General features: G+C 40.0%; 1 protein-coding gene and 1 gene segment (V, D, J or C); one reads left to right on the top strand and one right to left on the bottom strand.

Annotated features, from left to right (window-relative positions):
• Positions 1-5,517: 5,517 nt before the first annotated feature.
• On the bottom strand, positions 5,518-7,718 carry LOC113072550 (inhibitor of growth protein 5-like). Its single transcript, XM_026245539.1, has 8 exons — positions 7,481-7,718; positions 7,082-7,153; positions 6,820-6,986; positions 6,620-6,731; positions 6,427-6,517; positions 6,180-6,318; positions 5,864-5,925; positions 5,518-5,777 (listed from the first exon to the last, which is right to left on the bottom strand). The coding sequence occupies exons 1-8, from the start codon at positions 7,515-7,517 to the stop codon at positions 5,738-5,740; spliced, it is 720 nt and encodes a 239-aa protein (XP_026101324.1). The 5' UTR covers positions 7,518-7,718; the 3' UTR covers positions 5,518-5,737.
• Positions 7,719-15,014: 7,296 nt separating this feature from the next.
• Positions 15,015-15,678, top strand: LOC113072544 (T cell receptor alpha variable 38-1-like). The segment is given in 2 exon segments: positions 15,015-15,085; positions 15,177-15,678. Coding segments are annotated over 2 exon segments (393 nt in total).
• Positions 15,679-27,823: the final 12,145 nt, after the last annotated feature.

The raw sequence follows: 27,823 nt of genomic DNA on the forward strand, positions 1-27,823 counted from the left end.
CAGTCTGTCAAGTCTGGTTAGAAATCAGTGCCCATCACACGCTGTGTGCATCCTCTCCGCCCCTGTCATCAACATGTCCAAATAGGGAAAATCCTGTCTCACCTTAGTGAGGTTAATTCAGCAAATCATATGCAATTCAACCTCAACATGACCACAGTGTCTTCCTGTTTGACAGCTCAGTTCAACTGTGCATTGTATTCAATCAACAAAGGCCATAGGTACCTGCTTGATTACAACTGCACAGATTAAAAGAGTAAGGTTTAATAAATCTGAAAAAAAAAAACAACTAAAATGTAATGACTTCACGGAATCATAGATTACACACTTTCTAGTTTCTTCAGAATCAACAGTCGAGCTGAGCAAACTCAATGAAATAAAAATGACTAATTGTGATGCAGTATTAAAAGTTTAGTTGTATGGTACATTTCTCTACATGACTGAACTTCTATTGCATAGACCTAAATAAATCCTGAAGAAGTGTTTTCATCATGATGGCATAAAAAGCATGTGTTACCTGAGCTTTAACAAAGATATTTCTGAAGAATTGAGACACAATCAACAAAAGACTAACTATTGCACAAGACTTGCATGATAACACTCGTGAGCCAGTTCCTGTTTCCCTATAGAGAAGAAACATTGGCAGAATAAAGATCAGTGCAGTTACTGAAATAACATTCTCAGAAGCTAGTCTGGTTAGAAATATAAATAAAACGTATATACTTATCACATGGAATCTAACAACAACAACAAAAAAAATAGTTGTATCTTTTATCAAGTAGTCAAAGGATAATATCGAATTGAATTCAATTAATTTATTTTGAAGCGCAGTTTAAACTGCTTTTTCCAGCCGCTTCGTCATCAGCTTGTTTAAAGGCGCATAGTCAACTCTAAAGAAATCAATGAAAAAGCATGCAATCAGATGCCAGTACCACCAGTAAGGCCATCTCACCCTGAAGAACCCTGATGGAAAGGTCCAATTGACGTCCCTGGCCCAGATCTGGCACACACTCCTGGGACATTGAGGGTCTTTGCTATGGTGTGTCCACAGCCTCTTCTCCCTGTGCTTCCACTGAAGAGAGCTGAGATAGAGGGCGTTTGAGCAGGCATGCTTCATTCCACAGCAGGATGAAATGCTGCGAAGTGCAGTCATGCCTTTGTGCTGCCACACTGCTTTAGTGATATTACCAGCTTGATATAAGGCCCTACAGCAGAGGAGACATTAGACTGGACATACCTTTACACATCACTGATTCTCTCGCTCTGAGGAACTAACACCGTTACACAACAATCACACTACTAGGAATGAATCAGAATTATGGGAGGTGCCTTATGAGCATGTTCACCCCACAAACTATCAAAAAAGGATGTGAAAAGAAAAATCTCTTGTTTGAAGCATGGCTTCATTCGGTATTGAAAAACACTACACAGACTGCAAGATCATTGCCGATTTCAGTAATATTTTTCAATTCTACCTTAAGGAATGTTATTTGGGATCCTCAAGTCTCAACTTGTTGCCCTGTAATGACGTTTTGGAGAGGTGTGGCTCTCTCCAGCACACAGTGCTCTTTACAGGCTCAAACACACTTCTGCACGGTCCATTTTATGATTCTTTTTCCCATTCAGAGCCAGTGTTTCAGGTTTCCACTTCAGAAACTATACTAGAAGTCTAGCGCTATCATGAATCTTACGCCCCTCAAGCTACTAATTCCACAACTTTTTTCTGTGAAGCCATGCATAATGTGATCCAGGACTCAAAAAATAAATAAAAATAAAACATAATTTAGGAATCAAGTTTAGCCAAATGTTCTTATTTGTTGATAAATTGCGAATAATTTGATTAAGAGCAAGCGTTGTTCAGAAATGACTGAGATTAGTTTTAAATGGTTCAAGAATCTTTTCTGTTTATCAGACATCAAGGCCTGTGCTGAATTCACTGTTGCAATGCAAGAAACTACTGGCATGCACTCTGAAGATGTACTTAACCAATGAGTCACAGGACAAAATTGATGCATACAAAGTTTGCCACAAATTTCAAAGGTCTGTGCTCATTTCAGTTGTAATTTCTAGAGCCTGCTGAAGACATATCCATCTATCAGTCATCCACTGTTCTTAACTTTGCTGGTTATGCAAGGAGTTAAACTGGTACCTCAAACCAGTGGCCTGCAGATTTTAACTCCAACTCAAAACCCAAGTAGCAAGTTAATCAAGGTTCTGAAATTCACTAGAAATTCACAGGTAGGTGACTTTGTCAAGGTTTGAGTTAAACTCTGCAGGGCAGCAGCCGCTCCAGACCAGTTGTGAGGAACCTGCTTTAGAAAGATGATCTATTTCAATATATATAAAAAAAAAGTCTCAAAGAAATGCTCATACAGACCTAAATGAAAAAGTGCACAAAAAAAGATGCACTATAAATCAAGTCAAGCATGCCATGATCTATGCTTGACAACAACTACTGGCTTTTCATTTTCCCCACTCTGTGACAAGATACCATGTGACACAAAGGTTTACTTTTACTTTTGATTTATGCATTTTCAGCAACAGCAATACACTAATTCAAGACAAAACAAGAGCATGTGACTAGTAAGACCAAAGTCATGGATTTGATTTCCAGGGAGCATGTGAACCGATAAAAATGCAAACCCTGAATTCAACATAAGTTCCATTACATAAAAACATCTGCCAAATGCATAAATAATATCACATAATATCCCACTTATTACAAATTACAGTATTTTCTACAATAAAATCATAAAGATACGCTTTTCCATTTAAGTCATGCATAAAAGTAAGTGGGACTTCAGCCAAAGGCTGAAAACTGTCCTCTCAGTTTGTGTGTACAAACGGAGGAAGTGAGATGAAAATGCCAGAGAAAGCTCATGGGAAGCGGGACTGTGGACATTCCCATCTGCTACCCTGAGCCTCTTTAATATGAGCCGCGCCAGGCCTAAACTAACCAGAATATATTTGTTCTCCACACTTACAGACTGGCGGCTCAAAAGTAAACATAAGGTGCCACTGACTATGCATGCAATGTGGGTCCTTCTCAGTATAAATGCAAGAACATAAGTATTCACTACTCAGCATTCACCGACAGACATGATGCACTGTATTATGTCCAGACCAGAGCCATAGATTTCATTGCTTTGTGAATTCTGTGCCTTGTTTTCTCTATCGCTTTCTCTCTCTCCCCACAGAACCAGTATCCCCACTTAGCTCAGTTGTGATTGGTGATGGGAAAGGAGTGAGATCATTTAAACTACAGCTACCCTCAGACCAGTAGTTGGTGGCAGTGGCTGAGGATTCGTACTGCCTGATTTTGTTTCGAGATTACATCATATAAGTTTGTCAATATTTTTTGAAGTATATAGGGGCTTTAGTTTGGCGATTTGGTGTAACTTTCTCTCAATTGTGTTGAGACTGTTGAAGCAGAGCTTCTGTCTTTTGTCTCAACGGATTACATCTATGACTGAGGCCGTAGTGTTAACTTCAGTTGCCCATAATAAATAGAGTTTTAATTCACGTCTTTTGTTTTGGGTTTAGTAGGAAGGTGGGTGCCATTTTATTTTTCATTACTTAATTTTCTCCTATTCATGTTAGTTAGGGAGTTAGTTTAATCTGTTTAATTTTTATGTTTCTTTAGTTAGTTGTGTTATAGAAGCTAATTTTGTTATGTTTGGTATTTTGGCCTTGCCCGCTAGAGATACAATTTCCATCACCAAAATATTTCAAACATTTTTGGTAAAAAATTCCAACTATGTTACTTCTGACAGTTCTGATTACTATCTTCATGTTACCACTAGAGAGACAGGGAAGAAACAAAAAAAAAAATTCATCAGCAGAGTGCCACCACTTCCTATTACTCATATCCCCTCCATTTCTGATTGGTGGAAGGATAACAGAAGCATTTCCTGATCCTACCAGCCACGACCACTACGGGTCACACACACTTGCACTTAATCTGACCAACTGGACCAAAACAAAGATATCGGAGCACGCCTCTTATACAGATGTGTGGTTGTGTAGAGGAACTGTTTACAGGAAGACAGACTAGGGGCCTTTTGTATTTGCAGTTTCTATATAAGGAAATACTGAGCAAGACTTCCTGAAACTGAACCTAGCTGTCGTCCTCCTTCAGAGCTATTAGAGAATGAAGGCATGTGCTGTTCCAGACAAGCAGCAGCAAGCTTTCTAACCACACAATTCTTGCTTATTGTTAGAGAAATTAAAAATGTGTAATTTACTCACCCTCATGACTTCATTTCTTCTGTGGAACACAAAATGAGATGTTAGACAGAATTCTATGAGGGCTCAAGACTCAGTCACCATTTATTAACTGCATATTTTCATACAATGATGGTGAAAGGTGACTTAAATTGCGATTTATGCCAAACATCTACTTTGTTTTCCATGAAGAAAAGAAACATAATCGTAACATGAAAAAACTTTCAAGCAGAAACATGAAAGAAAGGCTTAAAAGATAGGACTTTGATTTACAGTTTGATTTTTTTTACCCCTCACACAAGCCCCCTTAACAAACATTAATATAAATCAATTGTTGATGTAAAAATGTTAAAGCTTAATGGAAACTAAGGTTTAGTTCGCCTTGTTTTTGTCGACTATCTAACGTTACTCGTGTTAATTCATACTTTTTTGGAAGAAAAAAAACAACCCAGAGTAACGTTACTTTCTAATAGAAAAACAAACAAACAGCACTGCATTATTAATACAAAGTAATTATAAAATCTAAAGCTTGATGATAAATCATAAATACACACCATCCTTTTTGAATATCAAGTGGTCTGCGCACTGCTGGCCGAGCAGATGTCAAGATCAGACCAGTTTTGCTTTTTCAACTCACCAGAACTCACGCAAACCTTTTCAAAGTTTAAGCTCCGCCTTTTTCACCCACATAAACAGATTCTGTTGCAAGTATAATGCTACTATCTCCCTGGAGATTATGATTTGGGATGCCGTGCCGACGTACCTTTTTGTTTTTTGGCGTTAACTTCTTCTTGTTCCCGGGATCTGTCTGCTATGGCGGAGGGGAAGCGGAACTGTCGACCCAGCCCAGTGTTTGGACTTCACTAAACGTAGCTTTTTAGGTTGATCAGGTTTTTATTAACCTATTATTATAAAAATCTTAATTAAATATTATTAAAATGCGCGAAAAAAAAAACTAACTGTGATCAGAAGTTTCCTGCAACCTCAAACTGCTGTTTGCAAATGGGTTCCGTCCATGAGTCCTGACGGGCGTTGCATGACGGGAAATGTAGTCTCCATTTCTATTGCACCGCGGTAGGTGGAGTACTCAAAGAACTACATTTCCCTATACTGATCGGATTCTAACTTTGTCAAATTATTTCATTATACGATTCGCTGGTATGCCCACGTAACTGTTACAGTTAAGTCTTATGAGAGCGAAGGGTTTAGATTAACATAAAATTGTATAAAAAAAACACAAAAATATTTACATATTATATATAGTAAGATACAAGATCAAGCTATTTAGACAAGGCATAAAAGTCATCAACATAAATAAACTTTATTCTACAGCAAAATGAATAGAGATCCAAGCCCTCTGCTGGCACCAACTGGAAAATTCATTTAATATTCTTCCCGGTTGTTACAATCATGATCGTCTACATAGCAAAGGCACTTTTATAAAAGGTTAATTGATTTCCACTTGAAAAGGTTGTAAAAACTGGAGATTTGATTCAGGATGCATTGTAGAAGTAGACTATTTTTTCCTCATATCTTGGGTGCATCGTGGGCAGTACCTACAAACAGAGAACACAAAAAATATGATATTAAGTACATGGAATATGCAAATGAAATGAATACGAAGTAAAGGTATTTGGCTCACCATTTTCCCTTTGGTTTGGTTGTTAGGCCGACACAAGCAAAGTGAAACCATTCTACTGGACACTGTTAAAAGAGAAGAAACCTTTTTCATTCTTTTAAATATCAACTAGATTACTTTTCTCTATTTACAAAAATAAACGCCTATTCCAACTGGACTGGCAGTGTTGTAGATATTATAAAACATAAACTAAATCCATTAGTCTCTTTTATTATTTAATTTATCATCATGTAAAATAGTACTTGTTTCTGTGCGTGACAAACCGTTTCCTCAAACAATGGCTTAAAAATAACATACATGTATATATACTTTTACTCACATCAGAATTGTCACATCCAATCATTTCTCCATATGATACTTGACTACACAAACAGTATGTGGGTTCATTAGGGTCCACTGGCATATCCAGGACATCTGATGGGTGCATTGCGAGCAGAGATTCACTTATGTTGGCACTAGTGTTTGAGAGACAAGACACACACACACAAAGTATCTGAATACAAAGGCTTAAAATAATATATACTGGCATCAATCAAATGTGTCCTTTTAATATGACAGTTACCCAGTTTTTCTGCTTTTTCTGCTTGGGTGAGTCTTGATCTGATCCTTTCTTGTCTCTTCCAAGTGATCCCCTCTTGTCTTTTATATTCTTATCCTCTGAAACAACAAATGGGTCGGTTTAGTCTCACCCTATATTACATCACCGTATTAACTTTAATGATACGTACATGAAGATATGTTCTGAACAATAAGACTAACTTCGCAACTGCTTCTCATCTGAGCTATCCATGCTTCCCATGTCCAGTTTCTCCTGCAGATCATTCTCAAAGCGTGCAAGATCAGCATCCAACCGCCGGATGTGTTTATCCACCTGGAAATGCCAGGAGACTTGTTTTTTTCTTGATGCATCAAATGACACACGCAAATAAATAAATAAAACCAAGGACTTTGCATCTCACCATTTCATAAATCTGCATTGCAAGCTGAATTTTGTCATCGCTGTACTCTTTGCATTTGCTGTAGGCATTCTCAATCTTCTTTAAATGCTGGGCACGCTCCTCGGATGCCAAATTTCTAACTTTTGCAACATACTCAGAAGCTAATTCACTTATCTCAGTTTTTTTCTCTGTGAACAACAATAAGAAAGTAATTGTTAATTAATCACAATTTAAAAGTTAAGTGGCCTCTAATACAAAGTGATACTGATCCAAGGATTCATACCTTCAGTTCTATTATCTAAATCCTCCATTAATGAGAAGTTTCTCTGCAACTCGCAGGGAAGTCCCTCGATGCCTGGAGTGAATGATTATAATAAAAGATCGTGTAAACTGTATTTAGGCCTACATGGCAGGGAAAAATAAGACGCATGCATGCTACAGGAAGTTAACTTTACACACTGACCTGCGGTGGTATAAGATACAAAACATTATTCAGGCACTCGGTCATGTAACGTTACAGTTCAGCATTTTATCGTAAAGTAAAACATTAGACGATTTTTGAAACAAAACGACTCCTAAACGCACAAGTGAGCTGCGAGAGGAATTCATCACATTTCATACAACTTGGCAGTTATTAAAATATGGCAACACGATTGTCAAAAATACCGTTTAAAATACTTACTGTCTAAATAATGCTCTAAATAAACTCCCTTCGCCATTCTTGTTAGTAGGCTACTTTGTTTTCGGCAGGCGTGTACGATGGTTTATTCAGCGCGCGCTGAAATTATCTCTCTGAAGTCGCTTTGTAGGTTATTCGATTTTTATATGAAAACGATCAACCAAACTACTATTAAGTAAACACACAAGACTATCCACTTGATTTATATATCATATATCGCAGCTTTACATCTTCATCTGTAGTACATCAAGTAAAAAGTTGCTCTTTATCGCCATCTACTGCAGTGGAGTTGCAGTTCACGACTTCGCTCTCCGTGAAAGAACTAGATAATACAAGAATTTCGATGGGTATTATATAGTTTTAGGTTTCTAAATATCAACTGCAACCTTATGACTTTTTTTTGCTAATGTTTAAAAAGTAAGGGACAAGACAACGTGATGATACACAGTATGTTCAGAACACAACATACTGTGCTGGCTACTGGCTACTGTATACAGGCCACCAGGGCACCATACAGACTTTATTAAAGAGTTTGGTGATTTTACATCCGAGTTAGTTCTGGCTGCAGATAAAGTCTTAATAGTTGGTGATTTTAATATCCATGTCGATAATGAAAAAGATGTATTGGGATCAGCATTTATAGACATTCTGAACTCTATTGGTGTTAGACAACACGTTTCAGGACCTACTCATTGTCGAAATCATACTCTAGATTTAATACTGTCACATGGAATTGATGTTGATAGTGTTGAAATTATTCAGCCAAGTGATGATATCTCAGATCATTATTTAGTTCTGTGTAAACTTCATATAGCCAAAATTGTAAATTCTACTTCTTGTTACAAGTATCGAAGAACCATCACTTCTACCACAAAAGACAGCTTTTTAAGTTATCTTCCTGATGTATCCGAATTCCTTAGCATATCCAAAACCTCAGAACAACTTGATGATGTAACAGAAACTATGGACTCTCTCTTTTCTAGCACTTTAAATACAGTTGCTCCTTTACGCTTAAGGAAGGTTAAGGAAAACAGTTTAACACCATGGTATAATGAGCATACTCGCACCCTAAAGAGAGCAGCCCGAAAAATGGAGCGCAGCTGGAGGAAAACAAAACTAGAGGTATTTCGTATTGCTTGGCGGGAAAGTAGCATATCCTACCGAAAAGCATTAAAAACTGCTAGATCTGATTACTTTTCTTCTCTTTTAGAAGAAAACAAACATAACCCCAGGTATTTATTCAATACAGTGGCTAAATTAACGAAAAATAAAGCCTCAACAAGTGTTGACATTTCCCAACACCACAGCAGTAATGACTTTATGAACTACTTTACTTCTAAAATCGATACTATTAGAGATAAAATTGCAACCATTCAGCCGTCAGCTACAGTTTCACATCAGACAGTGCACTATAGACCCCCTGAGGAACAGTTCCACTCATTCTCTACTATAGGAGAGGAAGAATTGTATAAACTTGTTAAATCATCTAAACTTACAACATGTATGTTAGACCCTATACCATCTAAGCTCTTAAAAGAGGTGCTTCCAGAAGTCATAGGTCCTCTTCTGACTATTATTAATTCCTCATTGTCATTAGGATATGTCCCCAAAACCTTCAAACTGGCTGTTATTAAGCCTCTCATAAAAAAGCCACAACTTGACCCCAGAGAACTAGTTAATTATAGACCAATCTCGAATCTCCCTTTTCTGTCCAAGATACTAGAAAAGGTGGTATCCTCACAATTATATTCCTTCTTAGAGAAAAATGGTATATGTGAGGATTTCCAGTCAGGATTTAGACCGTATCATAGTACTGAAACTGCTCTCCTTAGAGTTACAAATGATCTGCTCTTATCATCTGATCGTGGGTGTATCTCTCTATTAGTTTTATTGGATCTTAGTGCTGCGTTTGACACAATTGACCACAACATTCTTTTGCATAGACTTGAACACTTTGTTGGCATCAGTGGAAGTGCATTAGCATGGTTTAAATCGTACTTATATGACCGCCATCAGTTCGTAGCAGTGAATGAAGATGTATCATATCGATCACAAGTGCAGTATGGAGTACCTCAAGGCTCAGTTCTAGGGCCGCTACTCTTCACGCTTTATATGTTACCCTTGGGAGATATCATCAGGAAACATGGTGTTAGCTTTCACTGTTATGCTGATGATACGCAGCTCTATATTTCCTCGCAGCCCGGTGAAACACACCAATTTGAAAAACTAATGGAATGCATAGTCGATATAAAAAATTGGATGACGAGTAATTTCTTACTGCTAAATTCAGAAAAAACAGAGGTGTTAATCATAGGACCTAAAAACTCTGCTTGTAATAACCTAGAACACTGTCTAAGACTTGATGGTTGCTCTGTCAATTCTTCGTCATCAGTTAGGAACCTAGGTGTGCTACTTGATCGCAATCTTTCCTTAGAAAGCCACGTTTCTAGCATTTGTAAAACTGCATTTTTCCATCTCAAAAATATATCTAAATTACGGCCTATGCTCTCAATGTCAAATGCAGAAATGTTAATCCATGCATTTATGACTTCAAGGTTAGACTACTGTAATGCTTTATTGGGTGGTTGTTCTGCACGCTTGGTAAACAAACTACAGCTAGTCCAAAATGCAGCAGCAAGAGTTCTTACTAGAACCAGGAAGTATGACCATATTAGCCCGGTCCTGTCCACACTGCACTGGCTCCCTATCAAACATCGTATAGATTTTAAAATATTGCTTATTACTTATAAAGCCCTGAATGGTTTAGCACCTCAGTATTTGAATGAGCTCCTTTTACATTATACTCCTCTACGTCCGCTACGTTCTCAAAACTCAGGCAATTTGATTATACCTAGAATATCAAAATCAACTGCGGGCGGCAGATCCTTTTCCTATTTGGCGCCTAAACTCTGGAATAACCTACCTAACATTGTTCGGGAGGCAGACACACTCTTGCAGTTTAAATCTAGATTAAAGACCCATCTCTTTAACCTGGCATACACATAACATACTAATATGCTTTTAATATCCAAATCCGTTAAAGGATTTTTAGGCTGCATTAATTAGGTAAACTGGAACCGGAACACTTCACATAACACCGTACTTTCTACATCATTAGAAGAATGGCATCAACGCTAATATTTGTCTGTTTCTCTCTTGTTCCGAGGTCACCGTGGCCACCAGATCCAGTCTGTGTCCAGATCAGAGGGTCACTGCAGTCACCCGGATCCAGTACGTATCCAGACCAGATGGTGGATCAGCACCTAGAAAGGACCTCTACATCCCTGAAAGACAGCGGAGACCAGGACAACTAGAGCCCCAGATACAGATCCCCTGTAAAGACCTTGTCTCAGAGGAGCACCAGGACAAGACCACAGGAAACAGATGATTCTTCTTCACAATCTGACTTTGCTGCAGTCTGGAATTGAACTACTGGTTTCGTCTGGTCAGAGGAGAACTGGCCCCCCAACTGAGCCTGGTTTCTCCCAAGGTTTTTTTCTCCATTCTGTCACCGATGGAGTTTCGGTTCCTTGCCGCTGTCGCCTCTGGCTTGCTTAGTTGGGGTCACTTCATCTACAGCGATATCGTTGACTTGATTGCAAATTAAAACAGACACTATTTAACTGAACAGAGATGACATCAATGAATTCAATGATGAACTGCCTTTAACTATCATTTTGCATTATTGAGACACTGTTTTCCAAATGAATGTTGTTCAGTGCTTTGGCGCAATGTATTTTGTTTAAAGCACTATATAAATAAAGGTGATTGAACACAAGGTGGCAGTGTCTTCTTAGGTATTAAAGTGACAGGCTGAGCCACTTTATCACGTGAAATAAAACAAATGGCATAACCGGTAGGCTATTGATTTTATTTAGCATTTTCTCTGTATGACATGAATACTGCACATGAAAAATAGACATGGTGAAACAGCTGTATTATGGATTATCTAAAGAGTTTGAGAAGAAATATAAATCATCCTCAGCATGCTCTGAGACCCACTGTGACCAAATCACATTCTGTCCTCATGCAGAAACACTAGAGATGACGGATTGCAACACCCTTGATGTAAATGCAGACATGGCACCACACTATTCGATAATAAAAAAAGTTAAATTAGGGTTGAATTAGAAAATGAGGAGAAAGATTGGATTAGACAGCTCCTTTACTCATTTATGGAATACAATGGGATATGGTTACCTTTAAATCCAGTTATGTTTGCCTTTAAAATAAATCCAAAAGTGATAGTACTGTTAAAAAACAATATGAGATTTATTCAAGAAAATAACATATAAATAATATGATATAAATAATATACCTTGTGTATACCTTGCGAGCCAATAAGCATAGTCTATATGTAAATGACTCCTCCCAGGTTTTGTATTTAGCATTTGTACTAGCCTAAGTGATGAAAGCAGAAACAAGACATAGATGTAAGCTCTTGTGAATATCTCGTTTATTTTGCATATATTTAACACTGCAATGATGAAACTGTGCTATAGTATATTTTTTATGACAGCATTTATCTTAGGTATGTATTTTGACTTAATTTTTTCTAAAGCATAAGTTTACCTTGTACAATAATTTATGTTTGATTGAACAGGATGCACAGCACAGGACAATGTAATGCAGTCCAAACCAGTTATGACAGTTCATGAAGATGGAACAGCGACTCTTGACTGCACTTACAAAGCAACCAGCACTCAATATCCAAATCTGCTCTGGTACCAACAGAAGACAAATGGTTCCCCAAAATACATGCTGATCAGAAGTTCTGGATCTAGCAGCAATGATGAGGAGTTCAAGGACAGATTTAATGCAGATCTCAAAACATCTTCAAAATCAGTTCTCTGCTCTGCAGCCCACAGTCACACAAACACACTCAACACTAAGACAATAACCCCTAAATTACATCTATTTCTAAGTCAGTCAACAAAAATACTTCCTATTTGGCGGATAGCCATATATTGCAGCATTTTAAAGTTACATTTAAAATAATACATTTGACAGAGACTATATTGTAGTATATTACAGTAAATGAAATGAAATTGCATTAAGGATATGAATTCCTTTTGGAAAATGATTTATATGCAACACCAACACATTTTATCACAATTTCAGTAAGGTTGTCAAATGGAGCAAAAACATCTAGAGACTGTTGTAATAATTGGCAGTACTAAATAGAATATATCACACAGCCGGTCTTGAGAATGGGAGGAGTTACATGCGTTATCAAATACATTCAAGAAGAGAGAGAGAGAGAAAATATATTGATTCTTCTCCCATCAGTCTGTGGATGGTGATTTCTTCTAAGCTATTCAAACTACTAAGGGAAACAATGTCGCAATGGTTAAGGAATTTGTTTTTTATTTTTGTACTTCATTTAGGTATGGCAATAACATTTTTTACATATCCATGAGCATTTTATGTAAGTCTGATGTCTCATTTGTTTGAATTAATTTAATATGTTTCCAGAATGTAGAGGGGAAGAAACAGTCAGCCAGCCAGAAAGACATCAGACTGAATTGGAGGGAAAATCAGTCACATTAAACTGTAAATACAGCAGTGCGTCAACAGCTCCAGATCTCTTCTGGTACATTCAGAGAGCAAATGATATTCCTAAATACATCATGAGAAGGGATAAGTTTGAAACTGGAGAAACTGTCACTGAGTTTCAGGAGAGATTTCACTCTAAACTTTCATCAGATTCAGTTCCACTGACAATCAGAGATGTGCAAGTGTCTGACTCTGCTGTGTACTACTGTGCTCTGAGGCCCACAGTGAGAAAACTCAAGTCAACCACATACAAAAACACAGGAGCAGAAACATGCTGTGAGTTTTGAAATATGGTCAAATAAAGTCTAGCTGCTGATATTCTTGTTCTAGTTATATCATAAACAATACATTTATAAAAGCAATGATACATTGTTAAAGATTGTGTACAGTGATACTATTTAGATAAGAACAAATAAACAGATTGGCAAGAAATACATGTTCAAATAACTTTTCATTTAGTTATTAAGTTTTCATTTAGATTCTGAAAAGCTTTATTCATTTGAAATAATGAATAAGTATCTGGCGAACATGATTTAAAAAAAAAAGCATTCAACAGTATCTATCTGTCTGTCTGTCTGTCTGTCTGTCTGTCTATCTATCTATCTATCTATCTATCTATCTATCTATCTATCTATCTATCTATCTATCTATCTATCTATCTATCTATATGTAAATATATTACCAACCTCAAACTGTATGTTAAGGAATCACATAGTGGATGCATTAAGAGCACACAGAGAACATACAAATGTTTATTTATTATATAGACTAAATTACAATATAATACAAAACACATACTCTTGTTTCCCAGGTGTGAATGATACAACTCAGAGAGGAGGGACTCAGTGTTCACAGATCTGACATGATTTAATGTGTCTGACAGACACTGGTTGAAAAAATTCAGTCCGACTCTTCTCAGAGTGAACGCTTGTACAATGAATCTTCATTCAGTTATTCTGTTCTGTGTCTCAGCAGGTGTGTATTTCTATTGAGAGAATTGTTTTATTTATTTATTAATTATTATCTGAGATCTCTTTAAAATGCTACCCATTTCTCTTCTGTTTCAGCTTTTGTCTTTGGAAACAACATCAGTCCAGAGACAACAGATGTTGATGCTGATGAAGGTCAAAAAGTTACTCTGTCCTGCAGTTATTCCTCCTCTGGGGCTACAGAAAATCTCTTTTGGTATCGTCAGTATGGAAGATTAAAACCTGAATTTCTTGTAGCCACTTACAGTACAGCAAAAGATAGTGAGGTATCTGGTGTAGATTCAAGATTTTCTGTTAAAGTAACAAAAAAGGAACAAATCCATGTGATTCTGAAGATCTCCTCTGCTGCTGTATCAGACTCTGCTCTGTACTACTGTGCTCTGAGGCCCACAGTCACAGGAAACACATAAACTCTCTACAAAAACCTGTTACAATGAGAGAGAAAGAGAGAAACACAGACACAGAGAGAAACATTTTGAGGTCAAAGATGGTATATTCAGCTATGATTCACAACTGAGATTCAGAACTTTTTGTTATTTTATTTTGCACATTGAGGAATATTTTTTTTGGCTCTCAGGCTTTCTTCAGAAGTTGGTATACAAATGTTTCCTAATCTAAAGCAAAGATGAAAAAAAAAGTATCATAACAATGCAACATTCTAATGTGAGTCAAATTCTTTTTCTCTACTTTATAAAACTTAGGGTGACAGACTGTCTGACACTAAAATATGACTAGATTCATTTTAACTTATCATAACAAAATCCACTATACATGAACTATTATTACTTAGAATTAATCTTAAAAATTATGGACAGACAAATTTGTTTCACATAATGGTAGCAGTAATGAGCCAAGCCAGAAGAAAAACTACTCCTTCACTAAACTCCTTCAAAATAAAGCTTCTTTTTTGTCTTGAAGTGTCAAAAGAGGAGGGATTTATATCTGACATGATCTAATTCTGTCTGACAGAGACTGTTGTTGAAATGATTCAGTCTGACTCTTCTCAGAGTGAACACTTGGACAATGACTCTTCTTTCATTTATTCTGTTCTGTGCCTCAACCGGTATGTATTTTCATTTTTCATTGATTATTCAGTTTATTAAAAACTAAATAAAAAGCACTAGAAAGCTACAAATGTGCCTCTTCTTGTACAGCTTCTGTCTTTGGGAATGTCATTAAACCAAACAAAACAGAGGTTTTTGTTGAGGAGGGTTCAAGTGTTACATTGTCTTGTAGTTATTCTGCATCTGGACGTACAGATTATCTCCACTGGTATCGTCAGTATGGAAGATCAAAACCAGAATTTCTTGTACTCACCTACAGTAGTGCAAAAGGAGCTAAAGAGTCTGATATCGATCCAAGATTCACTGTTAACATTACAGAAAGGGAACGTGTGGATCTGGAGATCTCCTCTGCTGCTGTATCAGACTCTGCTCTGTACTACTGTGCTCTGCAGCCCACAGTCACAGGAAACACATCAACTCTCTACAAAAACCTGTTACAATGAGAGACAGCAGAGAAACAGAGACAGAGAGAAAAATTGTCACAAAGAAGCTAGTATACAAATATTTAAATAATCTAATGCAAAAAGGATCAAAACATAAAGCAAAAATCTACATTCTAAAGTGAGTCAAATTATGTTTAATTTGTTAATTAGGGAGGTTGTGGCCTAGTGGTTAGAAAGTTTTACTACTAGACCCTAAAGTTGTGGGTTTGAGTCTCGGGTAAGCAATACCATGAATGAGGTGTCCTTGAGCAAGAGCATTAAACGCCACAGCATTAATGGCTGCCCACTGCTCCGGGTGTGTGTTCACGGTGTGTGTGTGGATGGGTTAAAAGCAGAATACGAATTCTGAGTATGGGTCACCATTTTGGCTGTATGTTACACACCTTAATTACTGAAATGTCAATATAATGCAATGCTTGCAAATAACCATAAGATGGCAGTAAGCAATCAATATTACCTTTGAGAATACAGCTTTTTTTCATCTCATCATAACAAAAGCAAAACATTTCCATTCACTGATTTATCTTTAAAGTGTATTCAACATAGACAGTCATGTCACACAGGTTGAGGAATATACTTCTTTTCACACTATTTGTATGCATTTAATTTAACTGCATTTTCAGTTGTTTCCATTTAATATTCTGAAACCTTTACAAAGTGCAGATCAGAGTAGGGCTACTCTACCAGACAAACATCTGACTGAAGTTGAAAGAAGATCAATAATATATGACACAGATTCAATACGAGTTTTTTTCTGGTAGTTCTGAACAATCATATACAAAGGGTGGGAAAAGATTTATCACATATAATCAAATAATATAAAAAATACATCACACCATATGGATGAAAGTGTACACCAGCAGGAAGTTCAGAGAGGAGGAAGTTCCTGTGTGTGTTTGTGACTGATCTGCAGTGACTTACAGCTCAGAGCACTGAGAGCCTCAACAGAGAACTGAACTGATCTGATTGAACATGGACAGATACTTCATACTGATCCTCATCGTGGGAACAGGTACATTTGGCTATTTACTATCAAAAATACTATTTTGTCAACTTTGCTTTCACATTCAAAAAGTTTATTTGTGCTTATTGTTCACAGGTTTGGTGAATGGAGACAGCATTCAGCCAGATAAAGGGACAGAAAAAACCTCTCAAGAAAGAGAAACTGTCAAGCTGAGCTGCTCGTGTAGCACAAGTAGTGATTATACTTATCTTTACTGGTTCAGACAGTATCCTAATGGAGGACCACAATATCTATTAAACAAAAACGTAAAGTCAGCGAGTGATGCACACACCTCTGATGATCGGTTTCAGTCGATTGCATCACGTACATCCACTGAACTCACTATCACTGATGTACGTCTGTCAGATTCAGCTCTCTATTATTGTGCTCTAAGAGTAATAGCCCAGTGATACAAAACATGAAGAATGTCGTACAAAAACCTGAAGCTCTTTTCACTTTGAAATTATCTAGTGAAACCACAATCAAAACCAAAATCTATCAAGCACCCCATGTAATAAAAAACTTGAAAACACCTGCATTGAAGCCTGGCATAAAATTTCAAATAAACATTAAGTTCAGATATTATGTTCCAAATGATCCTTTTTTTTTTTTGGCAGAAATAGTCTTAAAGCAACTTAATTAATTTTAATGTGGAATTAATATGGAAAACAGTTCTAAGTTCATTTTGAGTTTATTGGCACAAAATGTTTGTCTACTCTTGTCCACCAGACGGCAGAAATAAACTATGAATCAAGTCAAAGGGAGGAGTCAAAGAAACCTCATCAAGCAAGCTCAGAAGCTCAAGTGATCTCACACATTACAGTACTTACAGTCACTCTTTCACAGACTAGATCAGGGTGAGAACAAGATATTTGAGTCTTAAAGCAGGAAAAATGGCACACTGGATAAAACACACTATTATTATTTTCATTTATATCTGGCGTAAGTAATATTTTTTGTGAGTATTGTTTTCAGTATGCTACCAAGTAATTTTGAATGTTTATCATTTGCTGATGTTCATGATTTGGTTCTACAGGAATAGAATCACAGGACAGTGTTGAACAGAAAACAAGAGTTCAGACTGCTTATGAAGGTGGAACTGTAATAATCAACTGTACATATCAAACTTCGTACTCCCCGACTCTGTTTTGGTATCAGCAAAAAGTAAACAGAGTCCCTAAATATATACTCAACAGAGTTGGCAAGACTGGAGATGAAGACAAAGAGTTCAAAGACAGATTTAATGCACATATCGACACATCTTCAACATCAGTTCCTCTGACAATCAAGAATCTGCGAGTGTCTGACTCTGCTGTGTACTACTGTGCTCTGAGGCCCACAGTGACTGAAACACACTCAACACTCACACAAAAACCACCATCAGTCAGTCAGTTCTGACAGGTTCTAGCTTTTTCTAAATGTAAATCAATGGATTATCTTAACTGGTTATTCAATCATCTACTACTTATTTTTAGTTGTTTTTGAATTGTTATTTCTCTGTTTTTCTTTGTTCTGGAGATGTCAAACTCTAACTTTTAAAATGGGGTTAGAAAATTCCACATCTACCACTTAATTGAATTATTCCACATCTACCACTTAATAGAATGTGTTAGTTTAAGCATAAGATGAAAAAGCTTTAAGACAGATATAAATATATTGTTATTATGCAGTAGCATAATCAGTATGCTACTCAGATCAATATAATCTGCTGATATGAGGTGCTCAGCATTCCACAGACTTTTGAATTAATTACCCTCTCATGACAAAATATTCTAATTGTGTTAATATTTATCAGGAAAATAAACACAGATTGAGTGGAACCAAACTGGAGAACTAAAAGACATAATTTCATACACGTCCCGACTAGTTGGATTTAGTCATTCAATAGCCGTGTTTCCACTGTCGGGCCAAAGGCAGGTGTGCTATTGCCTGCCAGGACCAGTCACATTTCCACTGTCACTGCTTGATCGTCCCTCTTTGGGGTTTCCTCAGGGTTTCCTGCCAGGGTTTTTTGGCCCGACGAAAACCTTGGGCCAAAGCGGGTCAGCTAGGGCTAGAGGAGTGGTTTTGAACAAAGGCGGAGTTTCTCTGTCTCTGGAGAACGTCAGCCGCGGATCATTTCAGAAAGATAACAGCTTTAACACCAGCATTAAAGACTTTTTAAAATAAGTTGAGCTCAAAACTCAATCCGATTTGGATTACAATAACTAAATTAAAGCTGCAAGCAGCGATGAACGGGCCCTCGCACCCGGGCTCACCGGCAGCGAGTGGCTTTAGTTAAAAGGTGAACGGTGAGAAATATGCGTTTAAACTCATAAATATAAGTAGAATATATCAATGTTTATTCCATATATGTGCCAATCTTCCTGTTGCCAGCAGGTGGCGCTATCATTATAATGGAATATTGGCCTTCAGATGTGTTCAGGGCAGGACTTTTATCGAACATGTGAGGTTTGGGGAGGATTGGACATTTTATGCCTGAGTTACAACAACATCCTATTTCATGGCGAAACAATGAAATTTGTCAGGCCGCCATGGACACGCCCTTTAACGAAACCTCAAGATCTTCGCAATTTAAGATCACAAAAGGCTTTAGATTACACTGACCAAGTTTGGTGTTGATCTGAATAAATATCTAGGAGGAGTTCGTTAAAGTACAACCCCTGAAAATGGCCAAAACAACACTAATTTTGCAGAGAAAATTCCAAATAACTGACTTCCTGTTGGGATTCGGACTTCGTACCAAGAGACTTTTTCGTAGATATTGGTGTGTTACATGTGTGTACCGATTTTTGTACATGTACGTGAAACATAGCTCAAGGCGCACTCCGTTTAAAGTGTATACGCACTCCGTTGAAAGTGTATAGGTGGCGCTATTGAGCCATTTTGCCACACTCGATGGAATATTGGCCTTCAGATCTGTCCAGGCCAGGACCCTTATCACACAAGTGAAGTTTGGGCAAGATCGGACATTTTATGCCTGAGTTATAACATCTTTTATTCCCATGGCGAGACATTGAACTTCATCACGGCGCCATGGACACACCTTTTAACAAAAACTCAAGATCTTCACAACTAAACATCACACAGGTCTTTAGATTAGACTGACCACAAAAAAGACATTGATGTCATAAAATTTCTAGGAGTAGTTTGTCGCAGTGTAAAATATGTAACTTCCTGTTGCCAATAGGTGGCGCTATGACTATAACTGAATATTGGCATGTAGATCTGTTCAGGTCAAGAGTCTTATCCAACATGTGAAGTTTGGGGCAGATTGGACATTGTATGTCTGAGTTACAGCGACTTCCTTTTTCATGGCGAAACATCGAAATTTGTCAGGCCGCCATGGACCCGCCCTTTAACGAAACCTCAAGTCCTTCGCAATTTATTATCGCAAAGGGCTTTAGATTACACTGACCAAGTTTGGTGTTGATCTGAATAAATCTCTAGGAGGAGTTCGTTAAAGTACAACCCCTGAAAATGGCAAAAACAACACCAATTTTGAAGGGAAAATTCAAAATAACCGACTTCCTGTTGGGATCCGGATTTCGTACCAAGAGACTTTTTTGTAGGTATTGGAGTGTTACATGTGTGTACCAATTTTTGTACATGTACGTGAAACATAGCTCGAGGCGCACTCCGTTGAAAGTGTATAGGTGGCGCTATAGAGCCATTCTGCCACACCCGGTGGAATATTGGCCTGAGGATCTGTTCAGGCCAGGACTCTTATCACACATGTGAAGTTTGGGGAAGATCGGACATCTTATGCCTGAGTTATAACATCTTTTATTCGCATGGCGAGACATCGAACTTCGTCGCGGCGCCATGAACAAGCCTTTTAACGAAAACTCAAGATCTTCACAACTGAACATCGCACAGGCCTTTAGATTAGACTGACCACAAAAAAGACATTGATGTCATAAAATTTCTAGGAGTAGTTCGTCGCAGCGTAAAATATGTAACTTCCTGTTGCCAATAGGTGGCGCTATGACTATAACTGAATATGGGCATGTCAATCTGTTCAGGTTCGGAGTCTCATCAAACATGTGAAGTTTGGGGCAGATTGGTCATTGTATGTGTGAGTTATAGCAACTTCATTTTTCATGGCGAATCATCGAAATTCGCCAGGCCGCCACGGACACGCCCTTCAACGAAAAGTCAGGATCTTCGCAATTTAACATCGCAAAGGCCTTTAGATTAGGCATACCAAATTTGGTGTTGATTTGAAGAACTCTCTAGGAGGAGTTCGTTAAAATACAACACATGGAAATGACCAAAATTACACAAAATATGCTCATAATATTAAAAATAACCGACTTCCTGTTGGGTTTAGAATTTCGCTCCAAGAGTCTTTTTTGTAGGTATTGGTGTGTTACATATGTGTGCCAATTTTCGTGCATGTACGTGAAACATAGCTGGAAGGCTGTTGATTTTCTTGGTATAGGTGGCGCTGTCGAGCCATTTTGCCACACCCTCTTCTGAATCCTATATCAGACGAAAATTTTCACCAGGTTTGACGAGTGTGCAAAGTTTCATGACTTTTTGAGCATGTTAAAGCCCTCAAAAATGCGATTCATTCGGGAGAAGAAGAAGAAGAAGAAGAAGAATAATAATAAAAAACAAAGCAGATACAAGAGGGTCCTCGCACCTCGGTGCTCGGGCCCTAACAAGGCAGAAATATTTATAAGTGATGCATAAGACTAAAGACTAAAAGTGCATGCTAGGCATTAACATTACCATAGTAAACATGGTAAATATGACCGCTTGAAGAAATCAGACGTCAGCTTCTTATTCTCTATCACAATAATGTATTTATTTAGTAACTTATATTATTTGTCATAAGTCTCGTCTCGAGAGTTTAGCTCCGTGTAGCCTATGTCATAAAAATATAGCTTGTATTAAAATAGAGATATTATCATTCATTTAAATGGGACGTATATAAGCTACTACGGCTACAAATGAACAGAAACAGACTCGACTGAATAAGCAGAAAATTTAAACTTATATACAGTATTCAAAATTATGTAACAGAAAGCATAATCCTGTAAATAAAAATGATATATTATTTAGGTATTTATTCTCATAATAAATATGAGGAAACTGGCAAATTAAAAACACATGCATCAAATATTTAAGCCATTATAGCCTTAAAAGCCTTGGGGGTAAAGCTCAGTGTAAGCTGTGCAGTATATTTAATTGGCCATAGTGGGCTTTATACAGGCACTTATAGAACTGAATTTGTGTGTGTGTGTGTGTATAGAAATACTACACTGTAATGTTTTGTGGAAAATGTTGAATCTAAACTCCTCGTGTTGTTTTTGATGGAAACACTCATGCATATATTTATATGTACTACATTCTCTCATGAAGTAGTTATCTAGCACAGTTAAAGGACAATCATCAACCCCAGCAGGAAGTTTAGAGAGGATGAATTTCCTGTATGTGTTCCTGTAGTGACTTACAGCTCAGAGCACTGAGAGCCTCAACAGAGAACTGAACTGATCTGATTGAACATGGACAGATGCTTCATACTGATCCTCATCGTGGGAACAGGTACAATATTTATTAAATAAAGAAATTCTGTAGATTAATTGCTTCCACCAAATCAAAAATAAGCTCATATGTTCCTATTGTTGACAGGTTTGGTGGCTGGAGATGATATTAATCCAGATAAAGGGACAGAAAAAACCTCTCAAGAAACAGAAACTGTCAAGCTGAGCTGCTCTTATAGTACAAACAGTGAATATGTTCGGCTTTACTGGTACAGACAGTATCCCAACAGAGAACCGCAGTTCTTATTATACAAAAATAAAAGGACAAATTATGAATACACCTTTAATGATCGATTTCATTCAGCTACAACACAATCCTCCACTGAACTCACTATCACTGATGTACGTCTGTCAGATTCAGCTCTCTATTATTGTGCTCTAAGAGTAGAAGCCCAGTGAAACAAAATATGAAACATGCTGTACAAAAACCTAAAGCTCTTTTCCCTTTGAACCTATCTATTGAAAACCACAATCTATAATAAAATGTGGTCACACCTGTGTGGGGTTAAATCAGGCCTGTTGAAAAAATTCCAAGAGCTTCTTTTGAGCTTCTTTTGACGTCTCAAATCAAGTCCTTAAAAAAGAATGACACACAGAGACAAATACTAAAACAGCAACTATAAACTGTAGCCGTGATAAATTTTATAGTAGATTTAATAGGTATATAATCTGATAAAAAAGCTTCTGAATCCAAGTCTATTTGTGCAAAATTGCAAATTAAAAGTATTTTAAATAAATATGAAATTCAAAAGTGTATTAAGAAATGCAATATTGTTAATTACATCAAATACATACAAAGAAGTTTATAGTTTAAGTTCTACTGCATTATCATGAGTAACACGTTATGCAGGTATAATGTGCCACAAGATGGCAGTGTTCTCAGAGATTCACTGGAACTACAGCAATGAAGAACAGAATTGAAATCACAGAACATCTCGGTTACGTATGTAACCTTGGTTCCCTGAATAGGGAACGAGATGCTGCGGTGACGTCACCACGTATGGGAACACCTCTGGTGTGACGAATGTCTGAAGCCCTATACCATCCCGCCAATCCTATTGGCCAAATGGCGCATAGCACCACCCTACGCATGCGCACGCATGATATACCTGGGTGCAGCGCGCCATTTCGCTCAGATTTCATGACTGAAGATGAAGAGTTATCAAGGTACGGAACGCCAGAACCGCAGCATCTCGTTCCATATTCAGGGAACCAAGGTTACATACGTAACCAAGATGTTCCCTATCATAGGTCACTTCAATGCTGCGGTGACGTCACCACGTATGGGAACGATATACCAAAACGCCTGACGTACCTGATAACTGAGATCCGAGGAAGCATCTGCTCAAGCGGAGAGAACCCGGGAGCCAGGGGCCATCCTCACATCCAGACTGTAGGACTTGATAAAAGTGCTCGGTGAGGACCATCCTGCCGCAGCACAGATATCATCCATAGAAGAGCCACTGAGAAAAGCTTGAGAAGAAGCTACAGCTCGAGTGGAATGAGCCTTAATCCCTAAGGGCGAAGCGAGTCCGCGCGCCTGCTTTGTAACTGCATGGCCCTTACTTTTATGTCCAAAGCAGACAAACAGCTGGTCAGATTCACGCCAAGGGGCTGTACGATCCACATAAGTCTTTAAAGCTCTCACAGGGCAAAGACTTAGATCTCCTGACCCAGCCTCAGCAGGTGAAAAAGCTTCCAGAACCACTTGCTGAAAGCGAAAAGGGTTAGATGCGACCTTAGGAACATAGTTAGGCCTGGGCCGCAGCAGCACCTTCACAGAGCCCGGTGCAAATTCCATGCATGAGGGTGAAACAGAAAGAGCCTGTAAATCCCCAACTCTCTTGAGGGAGGATAAAGCCATGAGAAGAAGTGTCTTCAGTGTCAGGAATTTATCCGATACGGTCTCCAAGGGCTCAAACGGATGCCCTGATAAACCTAGCAACACAATGGATAAATCCCATGAAGGAACTCGCACAGGGCGGAAAGGCCTCAGCCGTCGCGCACCCTGTATGAAACGAGAAACTAATGGATGACGCCCCACAGAGGCACCGCCTATGTATTCGTGGTAAGCTGAAATGGCTGCCACGTAAACCTTTAAAGTGGCTGGTGTAACGCCATCCGAAAAACGCTCCTGGAGGAACTCCAGCACTGAAGCCACTGGGCAGTAAACTGGATCCACATTATGATTGCCACACCAGGCTGTAAACAGTCTCCACTTGAAAGCATATAAGCGTCTCGTAGAAGCCGCTCTAGAATTTAATATAGTCTCAGTAGTTTCAACAGAAAGACCGGGACATACTAATGCACTCCGCTCAATGGCCACGCCCACAGTTTCCACAGATCTGGCCTCGGGTGCCAAATCAGCCCCTGTGCTTGTGATAATAAATCCTGTCTGAGGAGAATCTCCCACGGAGAGCCCGCTAGCAGACTGATCAGATCCGCAAACCACGGCTGCGTGTGCCATCGCGGAGCCACCAGCAGCAGCTGTTCCACTCTGTCCCGCCGTATTCTGCATAATACCGCTGGGATCAAACGAATCGGAGGAAAAGCATACAGACTGGTCCTGGGCCAGCTGTGAGCTAACGCATCCACGCCCAGGGGCGACGGGGAGCGTAGGGAGAACCATAGCGGGCAATGCGTAGTCATGCTCGACGCGAATAAATCCACTTTCGCTTTGCCGAATATCCGCCATAAAAGATCCACCGTCTGGGGGTGTAATCGCCATTCTCCCTGTTCCAGAGCCTGTCTGGATAGCAAGTCCGCTCCGAAATTCAATCGTCCGGGGACATGAATGGCCCGGATCGACAGAAACTTGTCCCGAGACCACAGAAGAACACGCCTCGCCAGCCTGCACAGGGGGCGAGAGCGCAATCTTCCTTGATGGTTCAGATAAGACACAACCGCTGTGTTGTCTGATCTGAGGAGCACATGACGGCCGATCAGCAGATCCGTGAAATACTGGAGAGCCAGAAAAACTGCCAGTAATTCCAGTCTGTTTATGTGCCAGCCGCACTGAGCCGCTGTCCACACTCCGTGGGCTGGTCGCCCTCGACACACAACTCCCCAACCAGTCAAAGACGCGTCCGTCGTGACAGTCTCTCGGAGAGCATACATTCCCAGTCGAACTCCTGACAGGAGAAATTCGGTTGACATCCCAAATTTTAGCGACATCACACACCGCCGTGTCACCGAAATCGTGCGATGCGGGAGACAACGGGGTGAAATATTCCGCCTTTTCGTCCACCACTGAAAGGGGCGCATTTGAAGCAATCCCAGACGAATCACGGGGGATGCTGCTGCCATTAGACCCAAGAGCCTGAGGCACAATCTCACTGTCACCGTGCGACCCGCTTTGAAGTGCCGCACGCATGACGCAATCGACTGAGCGCGCGGGAGAGAAAGCTTCGCTGTCATCGTGCGAGAGTCCAGATCTATTCCCAGAAAAGTTATCCGTTGAGAGGGAGTTAAAACACTTTTCTTGAAATTTGTTCGTAAGCCCAGGCTGTTTAAATGATTCAGCACAAGATCTCGGTGAGAGTGTGCTTGAGTCCGCGATTGCGCTAGCACCAGCCAATCGTCCAAATAATTCAACACACGAACGCCCTGGAGCCGCAACGGGGCCAGAGCTGCGTCCATGCATTTTGAGAAAGTACGGGGCGCTAAAGCCAAGCCAAAGGGAAGAACGCGGTACTGATACGCTTTGCCCTCTAAAGCGAATCTGAGGAACTTCCTGTGTCTCTTGACGATCTGAATATGGAAATACGCATCCTTCAGATCGATTGTAATAAACCAATCGTTTGGTCGGATCTGAGACAGAATAGATTTCACCGTCAACATCTTGAATTTGCTCGGTCTGAGTGCAAGATTCAGACGGCGTAAATCCAGAATGGGCCGTAACCCGCCGTCTTTTTTTTCGGTACCACGAAATAACGGCTGTAAAAACCTGTCTCCATCTGAGAGGGGTGTACTTCTTCTATAGCCCCTTTGCTCAGCAGAGCTGACATTTCCTGTCGCAGCATCGCCATTTCCGTAGACTTCACCGTAGTGGAAAGAATTTCGCGGAAAGGAGGCGGGCCTTTCCGAAACTGAATGGTGTATCCGTGACAAACCGTGCGTAACACCCATTGAGAAATGCCGGGCAAGCGTTCCCACGCGGCCCGAAACAATATTAGCGGTTTCAAAACTTCCGCTCCCTGCAACGCCGTCATACGCGTTAAAACGACCGGACACGAAAAACCTGTGGTGTTCGTGCACCGGGGAAGCGTATGCGCCAGAGTCGTTGCGTTCCGTTGAGTATAATCCTGAAACGTGTCCACGTCAGGAATTAGGCCAACAGATGGAACATCGGGCTCTGCCGCTAGCGAAAAAGCGGCGGCTGCGCGAGCCGTCATAAACGGGCCGTTTGTGCAGGGTCCTTGAGTCGTCCCTCGAACTCCGAAAGCAGGACTGCGCAGAGTGTCTGAGGGAGCGTCTGTCATTACAGTTCGATCCAATGTTGCTCGAGGCGCTGTTTGCGGCGAGACAATCAATGTTTGAGCATGGGGACTGCAATGAGAGCGTAGGATGCGCGAAAGCGGTCCGACAGCGCTCTCTAGCGGAGGGCACAGTCCCTGGCAAGCAGCAAAAAGATCAGGAGCTGCTATTCGGTACCCGAGAACGAGAGGCTTTAGCCGTCGAGGTCAGGTTCAATCATTTACGTTGACGCTGGTGCGCCGGAGGAAAAACCCTAGGGCCCCAGTCCTTACGAGGAGGCGCCATAGGTGTGGGTTCCTCTCGAGAGGCTGCTCGCTGGCGGTGAGAGGAGGTTGAGCGAGAACGCGCGGGCGATTGCCGGCGTTCGACCTCCCTGGGTCTGCGGGGAATCAGCTTGCGGAAAGCGGCTGATTGCTGTTTCGCTGCCCTGAACTTCTCCACTACTGACGTGACAGCCTCACCGAACAACCCATCCCTGGAGACAGGGGCATCCATAAGGAAAGATTTATCCTTCTCCTTACTATCGGTGAGATTAAGCCAGAGGTGGCGCTCAACCGAAATCAAACCGGCCATAGTACGGCCCACTGCACGAGCGGTATGTTTGGTAGCACGTAGCGCCAAATCCGTAGCTCTGCGAAGTTCTTTCACTGCCTCCGGTGTGATGCCCTCACCTTCATCCAATTCCTTCAATAACTCCGCTTGGTAGGCCTGAAGGACCGCCATAGAGTGGAGCGAAGCAGCCGCTTGACCAGCCGCCATGTAGGATTTACCCACCAAACTAGACGTGACTCGACACGCCTTCGAAGGAAGAAGGGGGCGAGACTTCCATGCCGCGGCCGAACTAGGCGCAAGGTGTTCGGCGAGAGTCTCTTCCACCGGGGGCATCATAGTGTAGCCATGGTTCGCCATATCAGAAACGGTGGCGAAATCTGCGGCCGCAGCATTAGTGATCCGCGCCGAAAACGGCTGTTTCCAGGACCTCGAAACCTCCTGGTGGAGGTCCGGGAAAAAAGGTAAAGGCCTCCGGGGCTGTGTAGGTGTCCGACTGGTTAGAAAACGGTCGTCCAGCTTAGAAGAAGGTTGGGCCTCGGCCTTGTCAACCTCCCAGTCTAGCCCCAATTTACCCACCGCACGAGAAAACAACTTCCAACAGCTCACTGTAGGAGGGGGAAACACGCCTCTCCTGTCCGCTAGGAGGAAGAGGGCTAGTGTCGGTCGCGAAGTCCTCAGACCCCGAGGCCGCGGTGGATAAAACATCGTCGT

The sequence above is a fragment of the Carassius auratus genome, unplaced genomic scaffold, assembly GCF_003368295.1.
Source record: "Carassius auratus strain Wakin unplaced genomic scaffold, ASM336829v1 scaf_tig00009453, whole genome shotgun sequence".
Lineage (NCBI taxonomy): Eukaryota > Metazoa > Chordata > Actinopteri > Cypriniformes > Cyprinidae > Carassius > Carassius auratus.